The 12,256-nt window shown below is 45.1% G+C and overlaps 1 protein-coding gene across 5 annotated transcripts in view; it reads right to left on the reverse strand.

Moving 5' to 3' along the window:
* EP300 (E1A binding protein p300) overlaps positions 1-5,520 on the reverse strand; it is a 77,331-nt gene extending 71,811 nt beyond the window's left edge. For 3 of the 5 annotated variants that reach the window (XM_058568290.1, XM_058568291.1, XM_058568289.1), the window contains exons 1-2: positions 4,213-5,520; positions 441-484 (exon numbers count right to left, since the gene is read on the reverse strand). In XM_058568290.1, coding sequence (XP_058424273.1) covers positions 441-484; positions 4,213-4,306 — 138 coding nt within the window. In that variant the 5' untranslated portion in view covers positions 4,307-5,520. The remainder of the gene's footprint in view (positions 1-440; positions 485-4,212) is intronic. The other 2 variants (XM_058568293.1, XM_058568292.1) reach the window with 1 other exon arrangement.
* Positions 5,521-12,256: the final 6,736 nt, after the last annotated feature.

Consider the following 12,256-nt stretch of genomic DNA (forward strand, 5'->3'; position numbering starts at 1 on the left):
GTTTGCCACACTAAAAAAATTCAACTTCAGAAATTCTCAGAGGAGGAAACCCTAAAATCTCAAAAAACACACAAAAGAAGCATGTCTTATTTTGCCATTAATTGTTGGGTGTATGAATTGGCAGAATAACTCCTGAACTGTTTCTGTAAATATACCGGGAAGAAGTATTTTACACTCCCACTTATATCTGCAACATTCTTCCTACTCTTTTTTTCCTTTCCTATTTACCACTCAATGTCCCTAACAAACACCACTAGGCACTAATAATTTTCAACTTCTTGTTTCAATTTTTCCCCCCTTTTTATAGAACAGACTAAGGAGAAGGTAGAAAAGCAAAGCATAAAACAGAGAAAATAATGCCAAAAGGCAACCAAGGCAGAAACCCTTTCCTCCTTCCCCATCCATCATCCAGTCACTGGACATGCCAATACATTTCTTACCTCTGCAACAGAACATGAACTCCTGCTGGAAAAGGGCACCCGTACTGTAACACATACAAAATTTACAACTTAACAAAAGTCACTTTATCTCACTATCAACCACAGATAGCCTTCTTGAAGTACTATAAATGAACTTATAAAACCTTGAGAATAACAATTGCCTGAGTACAAGGCACTTGGTAAAATGCTCTGCGATTTAACAGTGAGGTCAGCAATACCTCACTGGATCAAGGAGCCATAACAGAAAAACTCCAGAAGCAGAACTCTATAATGCAAACATTCATGCCTAAAAAATAAAATTAAAACAATATCATAAGTTTAAGAGCTGAAAAAGAAATGGCCTCCACCAAAAATAATCTGGTTATTGATGATAAACCACTAAGACACAATGGTTTTGAGAAAGTAAAACTGACATTTAAAAAATTCTTGCCACTTCTCTATTGTATACATTAATCTAGCGGTCAAAACACAGGTATATTTTATATACTATCTATCCTGTGCCTTTGAAATGAAAAACAGGTGTAAAATCCAAGCCAATTCTGACACATGAGTACACAGCAGGGCCACAAAACTGTACCAAGACCAAGAAGGATCTTTACCCTACCTAATATGCCAGATCCTAAAGCTGTCACCCATCTTTCCAGAGCCTGTTCCTTCGGTGCATATGGCATTAAGTTTTTACAAAGCAGTGACAGAGCACGTCCAGTGAGCAATGAAGGCAACATGTCATCTTCAACATTCCCATCACTCAGGTTATTACTAGAAATAGATTCAAGAAATATTTCCAGGACTTGCCTGTTAACATTGCTGCTCAATAATTTTACCAAAAAATTTTTATAAATGGCTTTCATGATCTTTTTCTGGGAGGAGGAGGGGGTAGGATAGAAAGTCATGTGATTTATCAAATAGTTTTGACCTAACCATACCAAGTTAAATAAAATTTTCAATGGATCAAGTGCAAAGATTGAAACAGGAACACAAAGACGCAAAAGCTAAAAAATAAGTCTCCTCCTCTCCATTCCAACACAGAACTTGAACTTAATTCAAGTTATTTGAATCAATCCGGAAATTTTTTCAGAAGAATCTTTGGGTATTAAATAAGTCATTTTTATCCTGCATCAGTGGCTAATCGTAGAAATCAGAAGTTGGGATTTAAACGCTAATTTGTTTTGTAATGCTTTGGCATGTCAACCCAACTGGATTTCAGTTTTCTTTCCTATAAAACTGGCACATGTAAACACTCTTAGTAGGTACACTTACACTAGTAAAATTGCAAGCCTCAATCATTAAAAAAAAAAAGTTTCTGGAGTCCAGAGTTTTGGGATCATTTTGACCAGTTCTACGTAAAATTCACAATCAAGTACCAACGAACAAATTACTTTCACATTTCACATATCCAAAAGTCAAAATGTAGAAATCACAAGTCTGAAATTTAAAGTTTTAAAAAGTGAAGTGTCTCCTTTAAAAGTTGCCTGCAAACGTATACTACACACTGCAGGACGCAAAAAAAAAAAAAAAAGTAATGGTGCCCAACTTGGAAGTACGTTCACAGGGGGACAGTATTTTCTTTATATCCAGCCTCCCACACAAAAAACCCAGACTGGCTAGGAGTAAAAATTGGATACCAAATCATTTCTGGAGTAGAATCTTAACGGGGGGTGGGGGGGATCAACCCTCACTACAAAATACAGAAAAAGGTAACTAATGCTAAGATAAACTCTTAGTACTAAGATTGAGTTAATCTCAATGTTGAGGGCTTGTTTTATAAAAACTCACTCGATACATTTAGGACTCATAATTATCCAAAGATATTTCAAGTAGCAAAACAGTTTTTGTGTATTAGACAGGTGAGACACTACCAAAAGGAGTTAGCTAAAGTTACCAAGTACACGGATCAAATATGGAGAACACAGGAGTGCACCAGAAGAGAGGTGTTCGAACATTTCAGGCCTTGCATTACTCCAAGACTAAGGGGCTCAGATCAGAAGTCATCAAAACAATGCACATAAAGTTTTCTCTACAATATCCCAACTCACTGGCTAACTCAAATGTAAAAACCAATTACCACATTACACAGAAACTAAAGAGCAAAAACTACCACATTACATAAAAACTAAAGAAATAACACAAATCTACAGGTGAAAATGTGTCTACAGGTGATCTAAAAATTCTTCTGAATGACATTTGAGTAAGTGCAAAGAAATACAATACTCGATATGTGTATGAATTCTGAGAAAAAAAGACAGGTTAAAAAAAAAATCCCTGAAGACTAGAGAAACTTCAAGGAATAAGGACAGATCAAAGTTCACGCATTGCCAATGTGACAAGCCTGAAGCAGGGGAACTCTGCAAAACTCCTCAATTTTTGCAGGTTATCTTAAACTCACGATACATCTTTCTTCGTAAGAGCAAAGAATCCAAAGCATTTGCCATAGCCTTACATTTTCACCCTTTGAAGCGAAGCCTACTTAGAAACATGCTTAGGAAGTTTTCTACAAACTCAAAGGGTACATTTAACTCCATTATGCATTCTCACTGGCAGATGGAGAGATGACGCTGAGCCTGTTCTCGGGAGTTAAAGAGATGCTCCGTAGTAAGGGGGAACATCTTGTGGACTGTCAGATAGCCAGCCATTCTTCCTCTTCATTATCCTGGCACCTCAAACAACTATGACAGCAAAAGAGAAGGTCGGGGGCCATCAGAATAGCACCAAACTAACTGTAAGAAGAGGACGATGGAAGGAAGTCTCCCAGACTTTCTCCTGACAAAAGGCTAGTCCACAACTTTGTGAAGCAAAGAATTTGTAGAGCCTTGTTAAACTGAAATCTTGATCTCCAAATACGTTTAAAAGCGTAAAAAAACAAAAACACACAAATAGAAACCTAATGCATATTTTAAACTTTTGTATGATCAGCTCATGCTTGCAGTTCATGATTGGGGCTCTTTCAACTTCTAATCTTGATTTCCAAGTACATAACTCCACAAAATCGATTATATTTTTCCTGCGCCCCCCCAAAGAAAGTGACAACAAACTGCAAAGAAAATGCCTCTGCTCTCTCCCACCCTAAAAACCCAGAGTTTCAGACATTTTGGTCTCATACCAAAGAAATGGAAGATGTAAAATGAACTGCGCTCCATATTGATTCTTAAAGCAAATAAGAAGATTAAAAAAAAGAAAAAAAAGCTAGGAACGGTAGGTAAAATAATTCAAATCAAATTTCAGTTTTGACGTTAAAACTCACGTCAAACCTGAAATCCTGCATCTCACACACACAAATAAACAAAACCAAGATTTTTTACACACTCATACTCAGCAGAAAATCTCGTGCAAAGAAGAGAAAATCTTGAAAAGGAAGAGTCGAAAGTAGAGAAAACAGAATAAGTGCAATCAAAGAGAAAGGACTGGCAATTCCTCATTTATCAACAAATTAAAAGTAGGGTTGCATAAAAAACCCTTACACGCAAATGCACTGGCATTTCCAAAATTAAATTCCATGGGAGCAACAATAAAGGCCATTTCTACAGCACCACTCAAGAACTCTAATTCCAGAACACACATCGATATGACATAGTGTTGCAACCAATGTATTAGGAAGCAAAGAAAATGGTTGGGCTACTGGACGTCTTTGACCAGCTCATTCAAACACCTTTAAAATTAATCAAGAGGCAGAGAACTAGGAAGAGAGAGAAAGGAAGAAAATCTGGAAGAAGAAAGGTGCACCGAGCAGCAAAGATTCAGGGGGATGTGGAGGGCCAGGGCTCCCGAGACTAACCTGTGCCATCGCTGGCCGACGCCGAGAGGGCCGGAGATGAGAGTTTAGGCCGCTTGGCTGAAGGCGGCCCCGGTTCCACCACATTCTCGGCCATTTTTAATTCTTTCGGAGATACAGGCGAGGAAAACGAGAATCCTCGGGCAATCTCTTCTTCAGGCCGGGGTCCCCGCCCCGCTCCTTGGGGTGGGCTTGGGGGGCTCCGCCGGCCCCCGATGGGGGTGGGGGAAGTTCCTTTTTCTCTTCGCCGGGTCGCGCTGGCCGAAGAGGGATGCGGACTCGATAGAAAGGTAGGGGCAAGTGCGAGGGGCCGGGCCTGGCCCAGGCCCGGAGGAGGGTACAGGAACACAAATCCGCCGAGCGCGGCCGCTGCGGCGAATTCCCGAGAACTCGCGGCTCTAGAGGCGCAGTCCCCGGCCCGCCACGGCCGGCCCCTGCCCAGCCGAGGTCTCTCGGAGCTCCGCCGCCGCCATCAGCCTCTTCCTCCTCGGCGCTGTCCTCCTCCTTCTCATCGCCACAAGGAGGCGGGGGCGAAAAGGGGGGAGAGGAGGAGGCGACGAGAGACACTCACCTCCTCCCGGTGCCCCCTCCCGGACCTGCGCCCCCACCCTCCGAGCCTTCCTCCTGCCGCCGCGCTCCGCGCCGCCGCCGCACCGGCCCCTAATGACCGCACAGAGCTCGCCCGAGCCGAGAGCCAGGCTGGCGCCGCCGCCTCACATCGCGCGGCGGGCGGCGGAGGCGCGGCGAGGACGCCGGGCGCGGAGCTCGCCGGCCCAGAGGGCCGAGGGGGCCGGGCCGAGCAGCGCCGCCCGCCCGCGCCGACGCCGAGCCCACCGAGGAGGCCCCGCTCCGGCGGGCGGCGCAGGCGGCCTCCTCTCCCGCGGAAAATAAATAAATACGGCCGCCGCTACGGCCCCCACCCCCGGCGGCCAGGTGCCGGGAGCGCCCGCCCCCCGGGGCTCCGCTCGGGGCCGCCCTCGGCGGCAGGCGAAGGCGCCGCGGGGCGCGGGGTTATGTAATGGTCCCCCCTAGGCGTCGACGCCGGCCCGGCTCCCAGGCCGCGGTGGGGGTGTGTGCGGACGGGAGGGGGCTGGGGGTCGCTCAGCCCGTGCGCCCCGGGCCCCCTGCCACTGTCTCGGCCCCTGCCGCCTCTCTCCGGCCCGGCTCCCCTCCGCACTCTCGCTCTCGCAGTTCGCACTCAGCCCGGCGTCCCGCTTGCCCACTCTGGCCCGCTCGCTCTCGCCCTCTCTCCCCCCCAGCCTAGCACACAAACAAGATGGCGGCTGTTGTTTCTTCCCTCTGCCGAATCCTCCTTACAGGCTAGCGGTAGCAGCGGCGGCCGGAAATGAGCCAAGGGGGGGTGAAAAGAAGGGGAGGGGTTGGGCCTCCGGAGGGAGGCGGCGAGGGGGCGGGGCCTGAGCCCGAGCCGCTCACACAATGGGGGAAGAGGACCCGGGGGCGGGGCTAGCTGCAATCACGGGATCCGCCCAAGGCCCCAACGCGGTTGGCGCTTCCGCAAACTCCCCCGGCGTCACCCGGTGGCTCCCTTTAAAGGGGAGGATTTGAAGGGGGGGTCGGGGGTGGACTTGCATCTATTTTCAGTCGGTGGACACTTACGGGGGAAGGTGCCTGGGTTGGGTCTCCGCGTAGGGACCGGTGGGAACCGCGGGGTGACGGAGCTCGGGGGCGACGCCGGGGAAGGCGCCAGGTCACCGCGCAGGTGGCCGAATGAGAGCGCCGTGGGGATGGCCCTGCTTCCCGGGCCCTTGGGCGGCCGGTCGTGCGAACCTCGGTTGAATCCAGCCGGCAGAGGGTACCCCGCCGCCCCGTGTTCCGGGCCAGAGACCCAGTGCGTCCTCTCTCCTCCATCGTTTTCCGAAAGGGAACGGTTCACGTCCAAAAATCACGCTGATTACGAGTTGTTTCCCTTTTCTCTGAATTTTACAATTTTTTGACAGTGAGCATATATTATTTTGATAATCAGAAAACGAAAACCACAGCAGTGGGAAGATGTTTTAGCACCAGACCTAAATTCGTTTCTTGCCCACCACGGGTCCACTTGCCTCTATCAGCCCTCTCACCAAAGGAGCCTGGAATTATTTTTCTGAACACGTCTGGGACCTGAGGACATTTTAGGGTATTTCTTTTCACCCACCCGCAACAGACCAGCTTAATAAAAGACCACGTTTAGACAGCGCCTTAAAGATAATGTAATTATGGAAAAAAGCGAAAACGTAATGTGCTAAAGGTAATGTAAGGATGGAAAAAAGCAAAAATGTAACGATGGAGAAAAACACTTGAATATAAATAAAGTGCAATGTGTGTGACAACACGGTTTTGCAGAGGAGAGCCTCGCAGCATGCTTTCACATTCCTACACATTACAGGATTCCGCTGTGTTTGGCCTTGGGTAAACTGCAACTTGAGGAGGTGGCAAGGTTGTTGGTGTTCCCCAAGGAAACCCCCAATCCAGTATCTATGGAGATAGTTAAAAGCTTTTTAACATATTTCAAATCTCATGCTCCTTAGTTAGTGTTTGCTTATTATTGTTTACTTTGGTTTTTGTTGTTGGCTTTTTAAATGAATGATGAGAATAAGAACCTAGGAGCGAAAATCTTAATGAAGCAACTCAGGTTGCCAACAAAGAGGAATTCTGTGTGATGTTCAGGCCTAATTCACCCAAACTGCAGTAAAAAAAAAAAAAAGCAAGCAAATTGAAAAGGACAGTACCTCCTTATCTTAGAGTTGTTAGAGGATGGATTCAACAAGTAAGGCTAAGGTCAAAACTGGCCTTCAGGAATGATTCGATTATTTTTAATAGTTTATACTCACATTCACAGTAAAGAGGACAGAGGAAAGAAATGTGAACAACATCTGGAAACTTGGCCCATCATTTCCGTGTGGAAAGTTGCTCACCCGATTGTGTGAAGAGTTTCTGAACTTCGGGACAAGATTTGCTTAGTTTTGCAGAGGATCCAGCTTGAGTCTAAGCAGCATTCAAACATACTCAGCTGGCTTAGCCAAAATTACTGTGGGACTAGGTACAGGAGGCCTCTGGAAGATCTGAGGAACCTCTCGTGGGAAAATTCTGCAAAGAGGAGTCAGGGGCCATGGACCTACCCAGAAATGAAGGCTCCGCTGTAGACTGGGAATTCTGATGCATGGAGCTCCTTCCTGGCATCCGCTCCTCTGGGTCTTTACCTGGGACCCTAAAGTCAGCCATGTTGGAGGTGGCTGGAGAAACAAGGATCACACAAATGCAATCAAGATGAGACTTCAGATGGTTTCAAAAAAGCAGAATTGAATCAGCCTGGATTGTATCTACCCTAATCAAATGAAAATTTAATCAGTTGTGGAGTGCTATGTGTAGATTAAGAGTGTGTTCATGAAGAAGGAATTGTCTTCCAGCAGCTGGTGGGTAGGGGAGGGTGGGAGAGGGAAACGCAGGAGACAGCAGAGACTGGCAGGTAAGAGCAGAGGCACTAAAGTCAGCCAGGACTGGGTTTAAATTCTGGCTCTGTCACTTAGCAGCTGTGCAACTTGGGCAGTCTCCTCATTTGTAAAATAGATTTCTTGATTAGACCTACTTTATTGTTGTGAAGATTAAACACGATAATTTATGAATAATGCTTATCACAGTGCCTGGCACATAGTAAGCACTCAATACACCTTAGCTGTTTCTAGTCATTCATTCTGAAAAGGAAAGGATCTTCCCTAACTCGAAGAGTTGCTGGGAGAATGAAAATGAGATTACCGCATGTAAGGTGTTTGGCAGTGCCAGGGGCCTGGCAAATGCTACCGGGCTACCACACTGGCTTCTCCACAGTCAGAAGGAAATGTCTCACAGGGTCATCCAACTCCCTTTAGGATGTTCTCTGTTCACCTTGAAACCTTCTGATGATTAACCCAGCTTCCCAGGTGCCTTGATTGCCAAAGAGGAGACCCCTAGATAGTGGGCACAAGACTAGGAGGAGAAAGATATTAATTACTCCAGGGCAAATCTATCAGTTGCATCTGGTCAAGATACTGCCATATGATCCATAGGTACGGTAGCCTTAGTTCATCCCTGCCCCCTTACCCCAGGATCTACACCTTTTGTTTTGTGCCCCTTATTCCTATGACTAGTCCCACTGGCCCCCTAGTTGTCCAGCTGGAAACCTGGGCACCATCCATGAATCCACATAGGCCTCTCTCTTCCTTCTTTGTCACACCCAATCATCAAGTCCTATGGACTCTACTTCCTGAATTATCTTCCAAATCAAATGGATGTTGACCTATGTGCAAGTATTACCCATTCACAAAAATTAAATTAAAAAGGGCTCTTGTAGGTGTGGCCTCAACAAAGTTTTTCTAAAGCACTTGTCATCAGGGAAGAATGGTTCATGAACTTGGGTTACTCCTGCAAATGTGAACGTGGACAGGGTTGTGAAAGTGGTTGCACATTCATTACAAGGAATTATTGATTTATATACTCTTCTAAACTGTTGTCAGCATTTGCAAGAGTGCATTTTTTTTTTTTAAGATTTTATTTATTTATTTTCCCCCCAAAGCCCCAGTGGATAGTTGTATGTCATAGTTGCACATCCTTCTAGTTGCTGTATGTGGGACGCGGCCTCGGCATAGCCAGAGAAGTAGTGTGTTGGTGCGCGCCCAGGATCCGAACCGAGGCCGCCAGCACCAGAGCGCGAGCACTCAACCGCTAAGCCACGGTGCCGGCCCAAGAGTGCATTTTTATTTACATCACACATTTAATAATATCTGTTCTTGAAAAAAATGTGAATAGCCAATATTGGCGAGGATGTGGAGAATTGGTGCTTTCATGCACTGTTAGTGGGAATAGAGCATGGTACAAACTTTTAGGTTTATACTAAACGTTTGTAGACTTTGAAAATCCCAGTATCTCTAGGGTGTATTCTACAATTGCACAGAGATGTATTTGAGAATGTTCCCTGCAGCATTGTAGTAGTCCCTCCCCCACTGAAAAAAAGGGTAAACAAACCAACAGCCCATGGTGAAGGGTTTAACATAAAATTTACTATCATAACCATTTTAAAGTGCACAGTTTAGTGGCATTAACTACGTTCACACTGTTGTCCAACCATCATCACTATCCATCTCCAAAAGTTTTTCATCTTCCCATCTGAAACTCTGTACCCATTAAACAATAACTCTCCATTCTTCTCAGACCCTGACAGCCACCATTCTACTTTCTGTCTCTGTGAATTTGACTATTCTAGGGACCTTTTATGTTATACGTATTTTACCACAATTTATAAAAAAAATTTTTAAATGGTTAAAATGGTAAGTTTTATGTTGTATATATTTTACCACAATAAAAAACAAAACAAAGAAATAGCTTTACAATAATGGGATATTATACAGTCTTTTAGAAATGAGTAGGTAGATATGTACTACCATAGAAAGATATCCATATATTGCTAAAGACAAAAAGAATATTATAGAACAGCAGGTATAGAATGGCTCTATTTTTATAAATACAGTTAATAATAGTAATGAGTAGAAGCTGAGAGAATATGCACCAAACTGTTAACAGCATTGAGGTAAGAGAAGTGTTATGGGGAGCTTTCATTCTACATTATAAATTTTTGTGGTGTGTGAAATCAGAACTCAAAAGCATTTTTGAAAAAACCTTCAGTGGTTCCTCTTTGCTGTTAGGATAAAGTGTCACGTGCAAGAAATGGCCCTTGCCTACCTATCTCATTTCTCTCAACTTCTCTCCTTGCAGCCAAGTGGAATTATTTCCATTCTGCTTGTGTTGTGCTTTCTCTGTCCTCGAGACAGTCACACATATTCCTTCTTCTGAAACACTCACCACTCCCACCCTTGTACCCACCTAATTCCCCATCACCCTTCAGGTCTCAGCTTATGTGTCCCTTTTTCTATAAAGCCCTCTCTGATGCCCCCTGAGTCCTGGTTACAGACTCCTCCTATTCCCTCCCATGGCAAGCATCCTGTACTTCTAACAGCCCCACATTTCACACTGTGTTATAGTCCTTGTCGGTCTTTCCCTGTGACGGCAGGAAGGGTGACCATGTAGTCCATCTCTCCCTAGCTCCTAACTCAGGACCTGATGCATAGTTGGAACTCAACTCAAACTTCTTGAACAAATGAATGGATATCATTGATTTGTGAATCTACTCTGGGTGGGTGCTCATCCTCATCTATTCTACTGCAGCAACAAGGGCTTTCTGGCCTTGAAAAGGACATGGTCTATCTTACCTGTCCATCAAGGCACCAGGCCATCTCCCTCTCTCCTGGAATCTTATATATCTTGACCCAGATTCTTTATAATTACAACACAAGGAGAATAAGTGTTTATATTCATTAATGATCTGGGAAACTGGGGTTCTAAAGCAAGTAAAATGTTCTTCATGAGACCCCAAATTGAGGCAAAGGGTAGGCTTGAACTCGGGTCTTCCAACATCACATACAGGCCCCTTACCACTGAACCCTTAGGGCAGGAAGCAGATCTTATGCTTCCTCACATCTCTGGCACCTAGTACAAGAACTGCCACAGAATTCATAGCCAATGAGTGTTTGTCGAATGAATGAATGAAGGAAGGAAGGAAGAAGGAAGTTCTATACATAAACACACACTCATAAAATATGCTCACAATATCTTTTCTACAAAATTAAAACAGGCAGTGCCGAAGCCACAGAAGCAGCCACAGAACTTGTAACTTCCCATGTTGTTAGGCATGGTGACCCACCATGAGGACTGAAGTGGACTAGCAGAGCCTAAGGTAACCAAGAAACTTGTGTTTTTTATACCCTGACCCAACCTTTACTGAGCATCTTCTCTGTGGCTGTGTAGTGTGGATTCCAAGATGGAGAAGACACTATTCCTGTCCTCTGGGCACACCATCTAGTTGGCGAGAAACTCATAGAGAGAGTTACCAGACAGAGTGATGGAGGCTTTCTCAGGGCAAACAAGGATGGACAATTCGTGAGGGAAAGCACTTGTCACCGTGGCACCTGAATGCTACTCACCAAGGCTGGAGCACATGCTAATGAGAGCGCCCAGGCAGGAGAAGCTACTGAAAAAAGGGGCCCAGCGAGGGCACAAAGGACCATATGTGCCATGCTGGGAAGTTTGGGCTGAGACCGAAGTCCTGCTTTTTGTTTGGAATTTGTGGTCATTTGATCTATAAATTAGCACATCTGTACAGTAATTTGGTGGAATATTAAAATATGTTAGTAGTATTGTAAATAAAAATCTGATTGACCTCAAAATAAGAAAAACCATGACCTAAAATTTCATCCTTTATATTCTAAAAGAGTGCTCCAAAGAATGGCAAAAGAGACAGATATGCAAATAAGATGTTTTCGATGCCTTGTACCCCTAAGCTGATGGGAACTATCGCCACAATGTGTGGGCCTATCAGACTGTGACTCTACCTAAAGGATCTCAAAATAGCTCTGCTCTGCTCTCTGCGGCAGGCAAGCGTCTGCTCTATTCGGCAGTAGCTCATTCTTTACTATTGTTGCTATGTGACAAACTATTGGCTCTCAGTGTTAATCCAAGCCCGCCAGAGAAGGAGGGCGGGCAGAGGGCTTTGGGAGAAGCATCTTTCCTAGAATCGAATGTAACAAATGTTTCCTGAGCATTTCTTAGGTACCTCCACAGTATCAGGCCCTGAAGATACAGATATTCAGTTCAGATATAAATGTTCAGTGAACATTTATTGAACAGCTCTTATATGGGAGGCACTGTGCTGGGCTCCAGGGATACAAAGATAAATAAAATTCACATGGTTTCTGCCCTGGGTTGCTCACTATCTAGTGGGAGAGAGTCTTGTAAACAGAAGACTATAATCTAATATACAAGGTGCAATGATAGAGGCTTGGGTGCTATATGGACACTCAGACGGGGTGCTTTGGATGAGTTCAGCTTTGGACATGGTGATGTGCTTGTGTGACACCCATGTGGAGATCTCCCATGTGCAGCTGGACATACAGGTCTGTAGGGAAATCAGACTCGGCCCTTGCCCTGGAGGGTCTTGCTATCAAGTGAAAGAGATAGAAAT

This window comes from Diceros bicornis, chromosome 25 (genome assembly GCF_020826845.1).
Source record: "Diceros bicornis minor isolate mBicDic1 chromosome 25, mDicBic1.mat.cur, whole genome shotgun sequence".
Taxonomy (NCBI): domain Eukaryota; kingdom Metazoa; phylum Chordata; class Mammalia; order Perissodactyla; family Rhinocerotidae; genus Diceros; species Diceros bicornis.